Genomic DNA, 19,344 nt, shown 5'->3' on the forward strand with positions numbered 1-19,344 from the left:
CTCCTCAAATACAATTTTGTGGAACGCTCAGCAAAGAATTAGTTTATCCATTTGTTCTCAGGGTTTTTTTTGTTGTTTTGCACATGCCTCTTCCTAGAAGCCTACAGCCCTCAGCATACCCACACTTCAGTTTTGTAGTACATTCTTTAGATATTCTTGCACAACTGCCTGAGCCTGGATGCCCTCTCATCCAGTATGTTTTAACGGGAGTACCTTGGCTAGCTGTCCATTTCCGGGCCATGTTTGGAACACCCAATCCAATCCGGTGAGAAACATGTTGCTTAAGTAGCAGGTCTTCTACTGCATATAATTTCTTAAGACAGGATTCTAATCTGGAACCTTTGTTTTGCATCTTTAGAGTAGACCTTTGATTCCATAACGTGAAACTTGGGGCCCTGCAGTTAAAGAAGTCACTTTCTAACTCCAAATCTAGGGAATGGGTGCTTGTGTGCACACGAGGTAGCAAAATGTTCTTCTTAACACCATTTGATATACGAGAGAGGACAGATAACAAGATACTATTTAGATGACATGGAGTTATCAGGCTCCCTACCAGGACGCTTTGAATGAGCAGCTGCTCTCGGTTGCTGCCACGATTCTCTTGAGGCGTCCTTCTTTTTATTTTATTTTTATTTTTATTTTGTTATTAATAATATGTATTTATAACAATTTTTCCCTACAGTTGACAATATACTTGAAGATTGCTTTTTTAACATCCCATAGATCCATCTTATCTTACAACGGTCCTACTTCTTCTTCCCTCCCTCCCTCTTTCCTTCCCCCGTCTCTTCTCTCCTACTCCCCTTCCTTCCCTCCTTCCTTCCCTCCCTCCTTCCCCTTCCCTCCTTCCCTCCTTCCTTCCCTTTCTTTTCTCCTTCTCTCCTTCCTTTCCCCCTTCCTTTCCTCCTTCCTTCCCCCCTTCCTTCTCTCCTACATTCCCTCCTTCCTTCCCTCCTTCCTTCTCTCCTTCCTTCCCTCCTTTCTTCTCCCCTTCTCTCCTTCCTTCCCTCCTTCCTTCCCTCCTTGCTTCCCTCCCTCCTTCCTGCCCCCCTTTCTTCTCTTTCTTCTCTCCTTCTTTTTAAATGGAGCAACTGCTACAGTCTTAATAACTTTTGAGCAGGAGTTAAGAAGCGTGATTTCGTTTTTTTTTTTTGTACTGTCTGAAAAATTGGTTCAGCTTTTCGCAATCGTAACTCAACTGGGCTTGAGATTTACAGGCACAGCTCCCGAGAAGAGGAAGGGATGATATACAGTAGTTATTGTATCCCCATTTAAGTCTGTGGTTTTGTGATGGGGTGGAGTGGTTAGAAAATATGGTTATCAGATTTTCAGATGACTGAAAAATAAAGAGGATAGCAAACTTATTCAGCGGACACTGTTGAGATTCAAGAATATTTTGATGAGGGACAGTTGGCCAGCATTTTCTAGAAAACAAGATGTTTAAATGATAAAGGAAGAGATTTTGATTGGACAGTGGGAAGGCTTTTCTAACTATTAGAGCAGTTTAAGGAGATGATAGCAATAACAGTTAGCAATAGCAGTTAGACTTATATACCGCTTCATAGGGCTTTCAGCCCTCTCTAAGCAGTTTACAGAGTCAGCATATCGCCCCCAACAACAATCCGGGTCCTCATTTTACCCACCTCGGAAGGATGGAAGGCTGAGTCAACCCTGAGCCGGTGAGATTTGAACAGCCGAACTGCAGAACTGCAGTCAGCTGAAGTAGCCTGCAGTGCTGCATTTAACCACTGCGCCACCCCGGTCTGTTCTTCAGTGGAGGTGTTTAATGAAAGCTGAATTGGGCATCTGTCACGGAGGCTGAAGCAGTAGATTCCTGCACTTGGCAATGAGTTGAATTAGATGATTTTCAAGAACCTTTCCATTTCTCCTATCATTCGTTCATAGTTTTATATCCTACCTTTCACTCTATGGCCTTCTGTGGCTGAAAGCGAATTTAAAACCTCGGTCGTAGTCCAACTCCTTAACTACACATGAAGGTAGAACAGCAAACTTTAAAGCTAGTACGAGGCCGAATTGTATTGTATGCGCTCTACATGGGGCTACCTTGAAAGTCTTCAGAGACTGCAACTATTCCAGAATGCAGCCGCGCGAGCGATATGGGGTGTACCTAGGTACACCCATGTTACACCTATCCTCCGTGAGCTGAACTGGCTACCTATTGGTCTCCGGACGCAATTCAAGGTGTTGGTTATTACCTTTAAAGCCCTACATGGCTTAGGGCCAGCGTACCTGCGAGACCGCCTACTGCCACACTCCTCCCAACGGCCGGTAAGATCCCACAGGGTGGGCCTCCTTCGGTTGCCGTCAGCCAGACAATGTCGGCTGGTGGCTCCCCGGAGGAGAGCCTTCTCTGTGGCTGCCCCGACCCTTTGGAACGAACTACCCCCAGAAATCCGGACCTTACCCACTCTCATGGCCTTCAGAAAAGCTGTTAAAACCTGGCTATTCCGGCAGGCCTGGGGCTGTTGACCTCATTGTTGAGGTCCAGCCGCAACCGAAAACGAATGTATCTGTGTTGTTTTTAATTTGTCTATTTTTATTCTTATTTTCTTTATTGCTTTTCTTTTTCCCCTCGTTGTAAGTCGCCCGGAGTCCTCCGGGATTGGGCGGCCTATAAATAAAATTAAACTCAAACTTGTTGAAATTGCTCTCGTTCTGTGATAAAAACCAGAAGGCATAAGAAAAGTGGCTATACTGAAAGCTGTAGATGCATGAAGACGTCATGTTTAGAGAAACGTTTTCACTTATGTGACTCTGTCCATACTTCTTCCATAGATACCACACACATTGCAAAGGCATATTTGGGGTTTCCCCCCCCCCCTCCTGATACCGATACAATTGCCTTACCAAAGAAGCACTTCTCATCCTGCATACTATTTGCCATGTTATTTCCTCTTTCCCCCATCCAACTAAATCCTTTTGAAGTTCTTTGTCAGCCAAGGATCTTCCATTCTAGCTTACCGCTGTGCCATTGTACCCTCTCCAACTGGGAAGGCCCACACATCTTATTAACCTATGAATAGGTGATAGACCAAACCTGCAGAGGCTTCCCTTTGATTTCCACAAATGGAAGGAAAACTGCCAACTATCTTCTTTGATTCAAACAACTGAAACCTTTGGAGGGATTTCCTGATGTACTTAAAATAGTAATGGTGAGGTGATGTTGCAATCCTTTAGACATTTCCCCAAGGATCATCCCACTTAACTCAGGAGAACCTATTCCTAACTGGACCCGTGGAGGATTGCTTTGTAAGATTTCAGGGCTACAGCTGGCTCCAATAAATTGAAAAACTCTGGCCCTATCAGCACAGAAGAATTATTTTCATGGAAAAGCACCATGAAAGACCATCTGAAGACCATGTTGGTTATCACCTTTAAAGCCCTGCATGGCTTAGGACCAGGATACCTGCGAGACAGCCTACTGCCACATTCCTCCCAACGGCCAGTGAGATCCCACAGGGTTGGCCTCCTTCAGATGCCGTCAGCCAGACAATGTCGGCTGGCGGCTCCCCGGAGGAGAGCCTTCTCTGTGGCTGCTCCGACCAACTACCCCAGAAATCCGGACCTCACCCACGCTCATGGCCTTCAGAAAAGCTGTCAAGACCTGGCTTTTCCGGCAGGCCTGGGGCTGTTGACCTCATTATTGAGGTCCAGCCCTGACTGAAATGAATGTATCTGTGTTGTTTTTAACTTGTCTTATTTTATTTTTATTTTATTTTCTTTCTTTTCCTTCTGTAAGCCGCCCGGAGTCCTTCGGGATTGGCTGGCCCATAAATAAAATTAAACTTGCAAACTTGCAAGGCCATCCCATCACCCTTTCCAACAGTGGAGAAATAAAACTATATCCTGGGAAAGGGACTAGGATCGGTCTTTCCCATTGGCAAGATTCAGAGAAAGACATTAAAGTTGACAAGACTAGAAACCACTTTTAGGACAGATTGGAAAAAAAAACCTGAGTGTTTAACATTAGGAAGAAACTAAGGAGGGGGGGGATACGAGGGCACTGGAAGGATGCCAAAGAGAAGTAGACTTGAGATTCGATCTTGGGTGTTTCAGATGCAGGACACAGAGGAACTGATTTATGGTACTCTACAGGAAAGCTACATCAACCTGCCAATGTTTTTATTTCAACGGGAATAAAAGGAAGGAGGAAGGGAGGCCAGAGATTCTCCCATGTCTCAGTAAATAGTTGGTCCATCCGACAAATATGCATAACATGATTTTTTTTTAAAAAAATTACTTATTTCCATTTCATTAAAAATGCGTACGCGCTTTCAGAAGGATGCTCTGCCAATCCAGTATTGTCTCCAACACTGACCTCTTCTGGCCATTACTGATAAAACCTGAGCAGCATTCAGCCATCAGAGAGCAGGGCAGTCACTTCCAAAATTGTGTTGCTGGTCTATAATAAATTACGGTATTTTGTAATCTCAAAGTAACCTTTTTGCAGAGGAAGATGCCCAATCTATCTCTGTAGGATGTTCTGCTGAGGTTCTGGACTCCGGTCTCCATCTGTTGGGACACCTTGGAATTATCAGTTCTGCTCATTCATTGCATAAAGTGGGAGCATTAACTCATTCCTAACACAGAAATGCATTTGAATTAACAGTTTAAGAGGCTCTACATCGCATCCCTGTTTGAGTCTCTTCCTTCTTCCAATCAGGTGTCCAATCAGATGACAGCAAAGGGATAACTATCATTCATTCATTCATTCATTCATTCATTCATATATATATATATATATATATATATATATTATATTATATATATATATATATATATATATATATATATATATATATATATATATATATATATATGTATATATTTGTGTTTTTTTTATTTGTGTATAGATCTATTTCAAGCTATTTAGCTCTCATCAGCTAGCCATACCCATGTTGGGAATCGAACCTGTGCTCTATTGCCTCTTAGGCAGATGTGCTAACCATTGAGCTACAGAGCTCGACTCCTTATCAGCCAGCCAGGGTGAGAGGTATATATTTAAAGTCACAACCCCTGGTATGCCCAAATATGGGAGGAAGGTCACACTTCCACTCTCTGTCTTCGGCTCGTCACAAGAGACCATCCAGACAGAAACCCAATATTTTTTACTGTTGCCTTTTTGTTACATTTGTTATATTTATGCTGATAAATAAATAAAGGGAGACTAGTATAGATCTATTTCAAGCTATTTAGCTCTCATCAGCTAGCCATACCCATGTTGGGAATCGAACCTGTGCTCTATTGCCTCTTAGGCAGATGTGTTAACCATTGAGCTACAGAGCTCGACTCCTTATCACTCCTTATACTAGTCTCCCTTTATTTATTTATCAGCATAAATATAACAAATGTAACAAAAAGGCAACAGTAAAAAATATTGGGTTTCTGTCTGGATGGTCTCTTGTGACGAGCTGAAGACAGAGAGTGTAAGTGTGACCTTCCTCCCATATTTGGGCATACCAGGGGTTGTCACTTTATATATATATATATATATATATATATATATATATATATATATATATATATATATATATATATATATATATATATTATTTGATTTTTACAACCCCTGGTAAGCCCCATTTATGGGAGGAAGCTAACTGCTTCCATAATCTGTCATTCGGCTCGTCACAAGAGTCCATCATGACAGAAACCCAATATTTTTACTGTTGCCTTTGTTATATTTGTGTTTTTTTTTTAATTTGTGCTGATAAATAAATAAAGGGAGACTAGTATAGATCTATTTCAAGCTATTTAGCTCTCATCAGCTAGCCACACCCTTACTGGGATTTGAACCTGGGCTATATTGCATACTAGGCACACTAGGCAGAGATCTTAGCCATTAGGCCACAGGCTCTTATCCGTTTATCAGCGAAGCCAGGGTGAAAGGTATCTATTAGATTTTTACAACCCCTGGTAAGCCCCAATTATGGGAGGAAGCTAACTGCTTCCATCATCTGTCATTCGGCTCGTCACAAGAGTCCATCACGACAGAAACCCAATATTTTTACTGTTGCCTTTGTTATATTTGTGTTTTTTTATTTGTGCTGATAAATAAATAAAGGGAGACTAGTATAGATCTATTTCAAGCTATTTAGCTCTCATCAGCTAGCCATACCCTTACTGGGATTTGAACCTGAACCTGAAATAGATCTATACTAGTCTCCCTTTATTTATTTATCAGCACAAATAAAAAACACAAATATAACAAAGGCAACAGTAAAAATATTGGGTTTCTGTCGTGATGGACTCTTGTGACGAGCCGAATGACAGATGATGGAAGCAGTTAGCTTCCTCCCATAATTGGGGCTTACCAGGGGTTGTAAAAATCTTATTTATATATATATATATATATATATATATATATATATATATATATATATATATATATATATATATATATATATATATATATACACACACACACACACACACATATACACACATATATACATACATACATACATACATACACACACACACACACACCAATTTTTAGAATACCTTGTTGAAAAATGAAGGAATAACATCTTTGTTTGAATGTATGATGTACAAGGACAATAATGAACATAAGCACACTTGATAGTTGATTGGTGGGATTTTACATAATTGAAAACAGTGATATGCAAATATAAATGGTTGGTAAATCTCTTTCATATCGGAATCTGTGATTGTATAAAGGTATATTGTTATTAAGCAGACTATCAAGAATGTAAGGGAATTAGGTTTATTGAAAAAAAATATTAATTGTAATTGAATATATGTACAATGAAAGTCAGGTATCTAGTTATATTAGATGAAAAATCTGTGATGGTAAATGTAATTGAGAACATGGATGCAAAAACACTTGTAACCAAACGACATGCTGTGCGTAATGGATGAAAAAAAAATTATTATTATTTTATGTTTAAAAATAAAAACAAATTGCAAAAAAAAAGCAAAGGGATAATTTTTATCCCTATAACCTAAGGCAGAGTTCTCCAATCTTTCCGACTTGCGCACAAATGCTGGGTGTGTGTGTGTGTTTCATGCAAACAGAGCACAAGTGGGGATATGTGAGTGGGCTCGCCCACCACTTCCGTCACCCAGAAGGGCTCAAGCTCAAGGCTTGGTAGTGGGCTACAGCATGGGGGTTGGGGCCCCCTGTTCTATGGGAGTAAAAAGCTATCCGTTTACTTGCAGAAAAATCCAGATTTAACCCTAAATTTTGATTAGGGATTCCGAACAACCTCTACTACCCCAAAGCTTGGACAATTGCTATGGAATTAAGTAGAGAAAATCCTGGCCCAAACAAATAAAATGACCTTCTAGGAAATGCTTCTCCAGATCTGCTCCTGAATTTAAATTGGACAGCCTACAGCGATTTATTTCTCAGGTTTTTTAGAAATCTAGTTAAGAACTGTCTGCCCAGGATATTCATTCCAAAACACACTACAGCAAGAACCTGTTTGTATTTCAGGTATTGTTTTTCCACTGTAGGACCGAGAAGTGAAAAGAATTTTGGTTCTCCTCAAAAGTAATACAATACAAAAGCAGAGTTGGAAGGGACCTTGGAGGTCTTCTAGTCCAACCCCCTGCCTAGGCAGGAAACCGTATACCGTTTCAGACAAATGGCTATCTAACATCTTCTTAAAGACTTCCAGTGTTGGGGCATTCGCAACTTCTGGAGGCAACTTCTGTTCCATCGATTAATTGTTCTAACTGTCAGGAAATGGGGAAAAAAATTACTTATTTCCCTTTCTCCAAGGTGGTGCAGTGGTTAGGGTGCAGTACTGCAGGCCACTTCAGCTGACTGTTATCTGCAGTTCAGCGGTTCTAATCTCACCGGCTCAAGGTTGACTCAGCCTTCCATCCTTCCGAGGTGGGTGAAATGAGGACCCAGACTGTGAGGGCGATATGCTGACTCTGTAAACTGCTTAGAGAGGGCTAAAAGCCCTACGAAGTGGTATAGAAGTCTAACTGCTATTGCTATTCTCTATATCAGTCGATCCATTTTCACTACCATCTCTGAAGCCATAGAATATTAGAGATACATATCCCAAAAGATCCCCTATCAAAGCAATTTTCTTCCCCTTTGGGGATTGCACATGTACTCTACGCTGTGTAGATTTGTATTAAGAGTTTCAGAAGGAACGCAATAGAAGTCTACACTTCCAGAAGAAAATCTTGATGCTGCCATTTCCCCATCTGTCTTTTTGCTCACTAAACTAGCCTCTTCAACCTAGTGTTTCAGATGCGTTGAATTACAACTTTTCTAAGAGCGGTAGAGACACATCACCAATATTTTGAGGATACCAAGATATTGGCGGAATATTGATTGAAATAGCTTTCCCAAATAGTATTTTTTCAGATGCGTTGGACTTCCGCTTCCAAAATTCCCACCCAGCATTGTGCAAAAGATTTAAAGCAGCATTTTTCAAACTTGACCATTTTAGGATATGGACTCCCAGAACTTCCTAGTCAGCAAGATGGCGAAGGTTAATTTTCACGGTTCACCGACAAAAGGGCGAACGACAAAACTGCGCCCGACTAAACCGCGGTGACAAAACCGCGTGTTCTAAAGCGCTGACGAATGAGCGCTGAATCGCGCCAACAGCGCGGCGACAGAGGCGCGCTGTAAAACTAAACCTAACCCTAAACGTAACCCTAAACCTAACCCTTACCTTAACTTAAATCGGCTTTCTGTCTCCGCGCTGTTGTTGCCGCGTTGATGACGTTGCAGTTTTAGCGACGCGGTTTAGTCGGGCGCGGTTTTGTCGTTCGCCCTTTTGTCGGGTTACGAATTTTCACACATTTTCCTGCGCCAGTCCTCTTTGAAACTGGTTTCGGCCAGCCTCTAAACATTATTTTTGAAATACAAAAACATCTCTGCTTCTCAGAGTCCTTTTCTTCTTGACAGAATTGACCAGACTTCATGATTTAGAAATCCTATCTGGAAGAAAGATTCAGATACCTTCTTGCGTTGATCAAAAGTAGAGAAAAACAGTTCTATTTCTTTTTTTCCATGTCCACTTGTTTTTTCTGGTTTTCCAGTGTCACCAAGCAATAGGAAAGGGCCAGGCCAGTAAAGATGCTGTACGCCTTGAAAAAAACTTGGGTGTGTTACAGTCACCATCACCTATAAACTTCTCCTTTCCCTACGCTGCACAAATTTTCACCATTACAAAAATCTTGATTATCTCCAGATTAAAACTGGATTTTCTCTTTTTATTGCCTCTTCTCATTTCATCATCCCCTCCACTTTTTATTATGACCCAAGCCTCAAATGCAAGGCAATATAAAAAAAAACCCAGGCATTACAACCATCAGCCACAAAATTCTATTTCTGATGTGGGTTTTTTTCGTTTTACAAAACTTACAGGATTGCTTATAGCAGTGTTTCTCAACCTTAGCAACTTGAAGATGTCTGGACTTCAACTCCCAGAATTCCCCAGCCAGCATTGGAGTGCTTAGTGTTTCTGTGAAGAGGTATAATCATGCCATTCCATTCCTCCATGCCATTTCCAAGTTTTCTGTACCCTTCCTCCACTTTTCCAAAATCCTGTATTCAAGAAACATCCCCCATTCCTTCACCTCCCCCCTCCCTTGTTTCTTTATTGGGAGTGGGGAGAGAATGGGGACTTATACCCAAGCCAGTGGTGGGTTTCAAAAATTGTTCGAACCTACTCTGTGGGTGTGGCCTCCTTTGTGGGAGTGGCTTGCCGCCCATGTGACCGGATGGGAGTGGCTTGCTGCCCATGTGACCGGATATGAAATTATGAATTAGTACTTAGGTCGGTCCAAGTAGCTATTCAGAAACTCTGGCATTGAAGCATGCAAGTCTTAAAGCTGTCAAGTTACAAGATCCTTGCACCCCTAACCCTTTAGAAAAAAAAAAACCCATGGGGTGTTCAAACCTGACAGCTTTAAGACTTGTGGACTTCAACTCCCAGAATTCCTCTTCCAGTCACATTGGCTCAGGAACTCTGGCATTGGAGAGTGAAAGTCTTAAAGCTGTCAAGTTACAAGATCCTTGCACCCCTAACCCTTTAGCAGTGGTGGGTTTCAAAAAATTTTTGGAGCCTCTTCTGTAGGTGTGGCCTGCTTTCCGGGTCCACTGGTGGAACCTCTTCTAACCGGTCCGGTAGATTTGATGAACTAGTTCTACCGAATAGGTGCGAACTGGTAGGAACCAACCACTGACCCAAGCCCAACTTTATTTAAAAAAAAAAAAAACAAGTCTTAAAGTTGCCAAGGTTGGAGACCCCCTGCTCTAGAGTACTTTAAAGTGTGGTAAAATACACTGAAAAATTAACAGCTTGCATTCTTGAACTGATTTGGATATCTGCACGGAGGGGGGCAAAGAATGACAAGTGTGAAATGCTAACATCATCATATCCAAATCACAATTTGTTACTTGCCTCAGATAATGTGACACAAGTACAAAATGTGGGCAGGACGATGCCAGTGCACACATCATTTTGACCTCACTGTAGTTTATTATAACTATATGCAATTTGTGGGGGCAGGAGGATTCAACTACGATAAGCAGATGTGGGATGAGATAAATAGGAACAGAATCAGCAGGCAGAAAAGCATCACACTATACGTTATAGTGATCAGAAGACAATAGGTAAAAGCAGATAGAAGAGAGCTGGCAATAAGCCAAGCTACTTTCCAGCAGAAGGGATCACATTCCCACAATTGAGAATAAACTCAAGGTTGCCATTTCTGCTCCTATGTCCAAAACTGAACACAAAAGATGCGAATCCATGTTTGATGTAAAAACATTAAAATTTGTGGTTCTATAGCAATAGCAGTTAGACTTATATACCGCTTCATAGGGCTTTCAGCCCTCTCTAAGCGGGTTTACAGAGTCAGCATATCGCCCCCAACAACAATCCGGGTCCTCATTTTACCCACCTCGGAAGGATGGAAGGCTGAGTCAACCCTGAGCCAGTGAGATTTGAACAGCCGAACTGCAGAACTGCAGTCAGCTGAAGTAGCCTGCAGTGCTGCATTTAACCACTGCGCCACCTCGGCTCGGTCATAAACCCCAAAACAAAGGAGGGAAACTTGAAACTAGAGTAAGTCAAGTTTGAAAGCAATCTAATAGCTATTGTATTAGCCCACCATCCAGTATCAGGCAAGGAGCTAACCAGGTGGATTTTTATGTAGAAGAAAACTCTTTCTCTGCCAGATGATCAGCCCTTAAAACCTGGCTTGTTCCGACAGGCCTGGGGCTAAATAGCAATAGCAATAGCAGTAGACTTATATACCGCTTCATAGGCCTTTCAGGCCTCTCTAAGCGGTTTACAGAGAGTCAGCATATTGCCCCCAACAATCTGGGTCCTCATTTTACCCACCTCGGAAGGATGGAAGGCTGAGTCAACCCTGAGCCGGTGAGATTTGAACCGCTGACCTGCTGATCTAGCAGTAGCCTGCAGTGCTGCATTTAACCACTGCGCCACCTTGGCTCTTCTCTAAAGAGCTTTTGCCCCCCCCCCCCCCCCCCTCGAATGGTATGGTTGTTGTGTGCTTTTAAATTGTGTATTGTTTTGTTCGTCTTTTTTATCCCTTATCTGTATCCCCTTCCCTGACTTGGATTGTGAGCCGCCCTGAGTCCCCTTCAGGGGGAAAAGGGCGGCATATAAGTGCAATAAATTCAATTTAATTCAATTCAACAAAATCACAGATACCATGGACACAGTCAAACTGAAATGTATTGCAGGCCACAATCACCAGTTCAGCAGTCCATGAAACATTGTTATGACTTGCTAGAGTGGCCTGGATCTTTCTTTTTTCCCACTTTGGGGGCCTTTAACAAACTAAGTTTCTTGGCTAACTTAGTGCTGGCTTTCATGACCACCTCATGCTCAATCTTCTTACAGATGGTAACCTCCAGATTCTGCAGAGAGGAAGAGAGAAAGGCTCAGTTTATAGAATGACAGGCAATTCATGACGATTAACCAATAATTGCTTAATCCTGTAAATGTTCAAGGGTCTTGCTAGATTTATGAACAAAGGTACCACGCTTTTCAACTCCCTAAGTAACGTAATATTTTTTTCTGTTATTTGGTTGTCCTTCATAAAATAAACATTAAATCAGCATAGAGTAACATTAAATCAGCATAGAGTAACATTAAACAAAAAGGAAAACAGCAACCCGAATACAAAAATACCTATATTTCCAAGAATTTTTGAAAAAGGTTTTCCTAACACCAAAAATTTAAGACAAGGGAGGCACCCTGGGAGGGAAGTTTTGTAGACGACATACTTGAGAAGAAACACCTTTCACACATCATCAAATCCAGCTCTGCCATTAGGCAAAGTGAGAGTTCTTCATGCAGCTGACCTTGGATATTACACAATAGCAAGATCTTCATATTTGCTGGAGTTGCAAAGTGTTGTGGCCCAGAAGGAGCCGTTGGAGCTGCCACCAGACTCCCGACAGCGAGGGGCCCTATGAGTCAGCTCTGAAGGATGTAGAGGACCCTGGACAGGGTTCCGATTCCGAGCAGGGCGCAGAGAGGCTGGTTGGCCACCAAGAGGCACCTGAGCCTTGGACCAGTGGGGAGGATTTCAATTTCAATTTTAATGGATTTGTATGCCACCCAATCCCGAAGGACTCCAGGCGGCTTACATAAAAAATAGTTTAAAAAATATTAAAAGAATTTAAAATACAAGACAAAGCGAATTAAAAAAGACACAACATGCACTCAATCTTAATGGGGCTGAAGCTCAATCAAAGATCAGCAGCCCCAGGCTTGCCGGAACAGTCAAGTCTTAACAGACTTTCGGAAGGCTGAGAAAGTGTGGAGGGTCCGGATCTCAGGGGGTAGATCGTTTCAGAGGAGACAAGGGAGTGTGATCCGGACATCAGCAGTGAGTTGTTCCTAGATGCTCGGCACCGAAGAGCTGATAGGCGTCAGGAACAGTTGCGCAGTTACAGGAGGTAATTGCACTCAGCTGGTGGTCATTAGGCTCCTCTCCAGACTATAAAAGGACTGCTTGCGCACATGCCCCTCTTTCAGAAGTCAACGCAGGAACTAATGTTGGAGAACATTATTGTGAGCTTGGCAGGCTGGATTGCTGCCATGGCTTATCTGTGCTGGATTGCTGCCCAATCTTGTCTGTGCCGGTTTGCTGCCAAGGACCTGTCTGTCAATTAAATGCCGTAATGTATCTTTGGCTCGGAGTGTGTGTTGGTGTGGTGTGTGTGTGTGTGTGTGTGTGTGTGTCTCAGAACAGTCAGCTATCTAATTAAAAATTCTGCAGCCAAATTTTATATGCACCACAAGTTTTGAACCCTCTTCCAGAGCTACATTTGTGCAGTAGTTACCAGAACATAGACAACTGGTGAAGCTATTCAAGTTCGGAAAAGGATACAAGTAATGAATTAGGTCACATTCATAGATTTGTAGTAAAAACAAACTCTGTGCCACCGATTTAAAGGCAATTATTGGTGGACGAAGGGCTGAGAATGAGAGATAGCACACCTTTTTCACTTTCTGTTGCTGGATCACGCGGGCTTTCTTGGGCGCAATCACACGACCTGTGAGAGGAACCAAATAATTATAAATATATTTTGTTCTGGCATCAACGTCTCATGAAAAAAATTGCATTAGATTAATTTCTATTACGTTTGTTAGATTTCCCTAACAAGCTGCCTTCCAGGCACGGAAGACGTATTTCCCGTATTTTGCAGCCTGCATGATAGCAATCTGAGAAGGACTCCAACTGCATCTGGAAAGCACCAGAGTGGGGGAGTGGCTGGTGTTTAGAGAACAATCTGCCCAACACATGTTCTTTTTCACATAGAAAATTTTTATTTCCCATTTTCATAGCATATAATCACATGTATACTATTGTATAGTCAATATCATGTTGTATTATTAAGTAATTACATAAATTAATCTTACCATCAACTACCAAAGAAAGAAAAAAGAAAAACACCAGTTATTGGCTCTTCTGCTCTCCATACACCATATTTATACCTTATCCGACACTTTCTTCCCCCTCTCTCCTCCCCCTTTCTACATTCTGTCTTCCCTCCATCATTTTCTACTCTACTTCCCCTTCCTTTCTCCTTCTCCTCTCTCCCCTTACCACTCCTCCTTATAGACCTCATCTTCCCCCTTCACCCTCTCTCCTGTCCCTCTCTTCCTATCTTTCTTCTCTCCTCTGCTTCCCACTCTTCTACATCCTGTCTTCCCTCCATCATTTTCTACTCTACTTCCCCTTCCTTTCTCCTTCTCCTCTCTCCCCTCACCACTCCTCCTTATACACCTCATCTTCCCCCTTCACCCTCTCTCCTGTCCCTCTCTTCCTATCTTTCTTCTCTCCTCTGCTTCCCACTCTTCTACATCCTTTCTTCCCTCCATCCTTTTCTACTCTACTTCCCCTTCCTTTCTCCTTCTCCTCTCTCCCCTTACCACTCCTCCTTATACACCTCATCTTCCCCCTTCACCCTCTCTCCTGTCCCTCTCTTCCTATCTTTCTTCTCTCCTCTGCTTCCCACTCTTCTACATCCTGTCTTCCCTCCATCCTTTTCTACTCTACTTCCCCTTCCTTTCTCCTTCTCCTCTCTCCCCTTACCACTCCTCCTTATACACCTCATCTTCCCCCTTCACCCTCTCTCCTGTCCCTCTCTTCCTATCTTTCTTCTCTCCTCTGCTTCCCACTCTTCTACATCCTTTCTTCCCTCCATCCTTTTCTACTCTACTTCCCCTTCCTTCTCCTTCTCCTCTCTCCCCTTACCACTCCTCCTTATACACCTCATCTTCCCCCTTCACCCTCTCTCCTATCCCTTTCTTCCTATCTTTCTTCTCTCCTCTGCTTCCCACTCTTCTACATCCTGTCTTCCCTCCATCGTTTTCTACTCTACTTCCCCTTCCTTTCTCCTCCTCTCTCACCTTATCACTCCTCCTTATACACCTCCTCTTCCCCTTCACACTCTCTCCTGCCCCTCTCTTCCTATCTTTCTTCTCTCCTCTGCTTCCCACTCTTCTACATCCTGTCTTCCCTCCATCGTTTTCTACTCTACTTCCCCTTCCTTTCTCCTTCTCCTCTCTCCCCTTACCACTCCTCCTTATACAGCTCATCTTCCCCCTTCACCCTCTCTCCTGTCCCTCTCTTCCTATCTTTCTTCTTTCCTCTGCTTCCCCCTCTTCCTCTAATTCACTTGGTGCATTTCAGCTTCTGAGCAAACTCCCTTTTGTGTTGATGGTATTTATAATTCCATTTCAATATACATAAAAAAGAAAAAATAGCAGTATACATGTACAATCATAATACCTTAAAATCCAACACCCCTCCTCCAACTTAGTAAACCCACCCCAACCTTCCCCCCCCCGCCTTCCCCCCCTGACTTCCCAGAACCAATACAAGGTATAAATCTTTAACAAAAACAGTTTAAAATATACTTAAAGAGAAAGTAGAAAATTAATAACGTCTTTGAATTGAGCTTAGCTCCTCCTTGCTAGGCTAACTATAAACAATTTGTATCATTTCTGATCTTAATCATAAGCTATCTGCCCAACACATGTTCTTATTGCCACTCCGAAAAAGCTCTTTAGCACACTGTGTGCTACTCAACCACTTTTGTTGTTCAAAGTATTTTTAAAAAAAACAAATGAATAATTGGAAGAACGTTTGCAAAGGTTGTGTTTAGAAATCTTCCATAATAGCCCTAAGGATCGTGCAAACTTGCACTAATCGAAGTTGGTGTAAATAAAGGAGAACATCTGTAGCTCGGGGCTGAAATGTGGGGTCCTTGGTGCTCTCTGAGCTTGATTATTTTCTTGCAGATGTTTCATTACTCAAACTAGGTAGCATCACCAGTGCTAGTGATGTTAGACTACCGCTGATAATGCTATTTAATTTGGGTAATGAAACCAAGTTCCGACAGCACCAAAACCCCCTCAAAGCTGGTTTAAAAAATAAAGTAATTGCTAGTGCTGATTTAAGAAGACTACTTCTCTGCTTCAATTCTATAACACTTTGTTTGTTGTGTTATCCTTAAACAGCTTCAAACACTATGTATGATGGTTCTCCCACATCCTCTTTCAGAGCAATCTCTAAGATAGCAAAAGCAATAGCAGTTAGACTTATATACCGCTTCATAGGGCTTTCAGCCCTCTTTAAGCGGTTTACAGTCAGCATATCGCCCCCAATAACAATCCGGGTCCTCATTTTACCCACCTCGGAAAGGATGGAAGGCTGAGTCAACCCTGAGCCGGTGAGATTTGAACAGCTGAACTGCAGAACTGCAGTCAGCTGAAGTAGCCTGCAGTGCTGCACTCTACCCACTCCGCTACCTTGCAGGCTCAGACATCAAGTGGACCAAAGGCCCTTCAGGGAACTTCATGACTGCAGGGATCTGTACCAGTCCTCCCCCGAGGGGTATGTGGATTATCCATAACCTGCCTCAATAAGATGCATCATCTTTGATCATCACGTTTGATGCACTAACGCAGTTTTTCTCAAACTGGGCAGCTTTAAGAAGCATGGACCAACTTCCAGAATTCCCCATGGGTAGCTGAGGAATTCTGGGAGTTGAAGTCCACCCCTCTTAAAGTTGCCCAGTTTGAGAAACCTGAATCCAGGTTTGGTTGAGTTCTCAGATGCCATGTAGTCAATCCCATCCCCCCTGGAGCTGAAGTGGAGAAGCCTTTATTATGTAAAGTGGACTAGCTTGGCCTTCTTAATGGCCCATTGACAAAGTGGGGATGGGCAGGAAGCTACAGGCAGGTATCCTGTCTTTGAAAACACTTTTCTTTCTTTTCACATCCAGAGAAATATTCTGCCTTTTCAATATTTCCTAGGATATTTCATTTTTTTCTGGGAGAGGGCTGGGTGATAACTGCCTACACCAGCACCACCACCCTCCAGTACTGTGGGAAGTTATCATCCAGCCCTCTCCGAGAAAAATGAAATATCCTAGGAAATATTGAAAAGGCAGAATATTTCTCTGGATGTGAAAAGAAAGAAACATGCTTTAAAAGACAGAATAGTTGCCTGTAGCTTCCTGCCCATCCACACTTTGTCAATAGGCCATTGAGAAGGCCAGGCTAGCCCACTTTACATAATAAAGACTTCTCCACTTCAGCTCCAGGGGGATGGGATTAAAGCATGATAATATTGGCCCTTTACTCAACTGACCACATGGCATCTGAGAACTCAACCAAACCTGGATTCAAAACGCAGCCTAGAGAGTTGCCCCTGCATGGCCCCATGGGAGTCTGACAACCAATCAGAATACATTTCTTACACAGGAACAGGAAACAGAGAGGTGGGACTAAACAGGGTATAAAAAGCCTAGCAAGCCCCTCCCTCAGCCCTTCTCTTCTTCTCCACCAACATTGAAGCATGTGATCCCCTTTTCTGTCCAGGGCTCAAGCCATGTGGCCCTGTCCAACAATAAACCATCTTTCCAAGCAGCCTCCGTGTCTCCAGTGTCTTTTCCCCACTTGGAGCCGAACCCAGAAGGACATTTCTTTCAACAGTGCAATGAAACCCCAAAAAATGTACAAGTGAAACACTTTGAAGCTCCAAGTCACTCTTATCAAACTATCTAGATTTTGCTTAGTACGTGTTTCTCAACTATGGCAACTTGGAAGAGGTCCGGACTTCAACTCCCAGAATTCCCCAGCCAGCATTCGCTGGCTGGGGAATTCTGGGAGTTGAAGTCCGGACCTCTTCCAAGTTGCCAAGGTTGAGCAATCTTGGCTTGGACAGGGTGCATAAAAAGCCCGTTCTTCCTACGCACCAAAAGGCTCTCAGCCTCCTTCCTGTTCATGGACGAAGCAAGGCTAGCGCGACCAGTCCGGCCCCCCAACCCCCCCCCCCTACCCTCCCCGCCCTCGGCGCCTTTTCCCCAGCTATACCTCCTTTGCGAGGTCCGCGGGCAGCCGCAGCCGCCGCCGCCTTCCCCGCAGCGGCCGTCTTGCGCGCCTTGAACTTCTGCTTGCCCTGAGCCATCGATCCCAGCGAGCTCTCCGCCTCCGGGGCTCCTCCGCCCACCAGAAGCAGAGCCGGAAACAGCCCAGGCGCTGCTGGGATAGGAAGGGATTCGGCGTTTCGGCGCAGCCGCGAAGTTGGTAGCGAAAGCGGCCGTGCTTTGCACTGATGCATGAGAAAGCGCTTGCTTTTCGCCTGAAGACTCGGTGCATTGATGCATGAGAAAGCGCTTGCTTTTTACTTAAAGACCCGGTGCATTGATGCATGCGAAAGCGCTTGCTTTTTTCCTTGGAGACTCGGTGCATTGATGCTTGCGAAAGCACTTGCTTTTTGCTTAAAGATCTGGTGCATTGATGCATGCAAAAGCGCTTGTTTTTTGCTTAAAGATCCGGTGCATTGATGCTTGCGAAAGCGCTTGCTTTTTTCCTTGGAGACTTGGTGCATTGATGCTTGCGAAAGCGCTTGCTTTTTGCTTGGAGACCCGGTGCATTGATGCATGCGAAAGCGCTTGCTCTTTGCCTGAAGACCCGGTGCATTGATGCATGCGAAAGCGCTTGCTCTTTGCCTGAAGACCCGGTGCATTGATGCATGCGAAAGCGCTTGCTTTTTGCTTGAAGACTCGGTGCATTGATGCATGAGAAAGCGCTTGCTTTTTTCCTTGGAGACCCGGTGCATTGATGCATGCGAAAGCGCTTGCTTTTTTCCTTGGAGACTCGGTGCATTGATGCATGCGAAAGCGCTTGCTTTTTGCTTAAAGACCCGGTGCATTGATGCATGCGAAAGCGCTTGCTTTTTGCTTAAAGATCCAGTGCATTGATGCATGAGAAAACGCTTGCTTTTTGCTTAAAGACCCGGTGCATTGATGCATGCAAAAGCGCATGTTTTTTTTTTGCTTGGAGACCCGGTGCATTGATGCATGCGAAAGCGCTTGCTTTTTGCTTAAAGATCCGGTGCATTGATGCATGCGAAAGCGCTTGCTTTTTGCTTAAAGACCCGGTGCATTGATGCATGAGAAAGCGCTTGCTTTTTGCTTAAAGATCTGGTGCATTGATGCATGAGAAAGCGCTTGCTTTTTGCTTAAAGATCTGGTGCATTGATGCATGCAAAAGCGCTTGTTTTTTGCTTAAAGATCCGGTGCATTGATGCTTGCGAAAGCGCTTGCTTTTTTCCTTGGAGACCCGGTGCATTGATGCATGCGAAAGCGCTTGCTCTTTGCCTGAAGACCCGGTGCATTGATGCATGCGAAAGCGCTTGCTCTTTGCCTGAAGACCCGGTGCATTGATGCATGCGAAAGCGCTTGCTTTTTGCTTGAAGACTCGGTGGATTGATGCATGAGAAAGCGCTTGCTTTTTTCCTTGGAGACCCGGTGCATTGATGCATGTG

The 19,344-nt window shown here is 43.4% G+C and overlaps 1 protein-coding gene across 1 annotated transcript; it reads right to left on the reverse strand.

The window, feature by feature from the left end:
* Positions 1–11,703: 11,703 nt before the first annotated feature.
* C2H19orf53 (chromosome 2 C19orf53 homolog) lies at positions 11,704–18,040 on the reverse strand. Its single transcript, XM_032211039.1, has 3 exons — positions 17,889–18,040; positions 13,500–13,555; positions 11,704–11,908 (listed from the first exon to the last, which is right to left on the reverse strand). The coding sequence occupies exons 1-3, from the start codon at positions 17,980–17,982 to the stop codon at positions 11,768–11,770; spliced, it is 291 nt and encodes a 96-aa protein (XP_032066930.1). The 5' UTR covers positions 17,983–18,040; the 3' UTR covers positions 11,704–11,767.
* Between the last annotated feature and the right edge of the window lie 1,304 nt (positions 18,041–19,344).

This window comes from Thamnophis elegans, chromosome 2, assembly GCF_009769535.1.
Source record: "Thamnophis elegans isolate rThaEle1 chromosome 2, rThaEle1.pri, whole genome shotgun sequence".
Classification (NCBI taxonomy): domain Eukaryota; kingdom Metazoa; phylum Chordata; class Lepidosauria; order Squamata; family Colubridae; genus Thamnophis; species Thamnophis elegans.

Coding starts and splice junctions, on each gene's coding strand:
- C2H19orf53 (XM_032211039.1), bottom strand. CDS start 17,982: ATGGCTCAGGGCAAGCAGAAGTTCAAGGCGCGCAAGACGGCCGCTGCG. Junction 13,556..17,888: donor CCGCGGACCTCGCAAAGGAG/GTATAGCTGGGG, acceptor TTCCTCTCACAG/GTCGTGTGATTGCGCCCAAG. Junction 11,909..13,499: donor AGCAACAGAAAGTGAAAAAG/GTGTGCTATCTC, acceptor TCCTCTCTGCAG/AATCTGGAGGTTACCATCTG.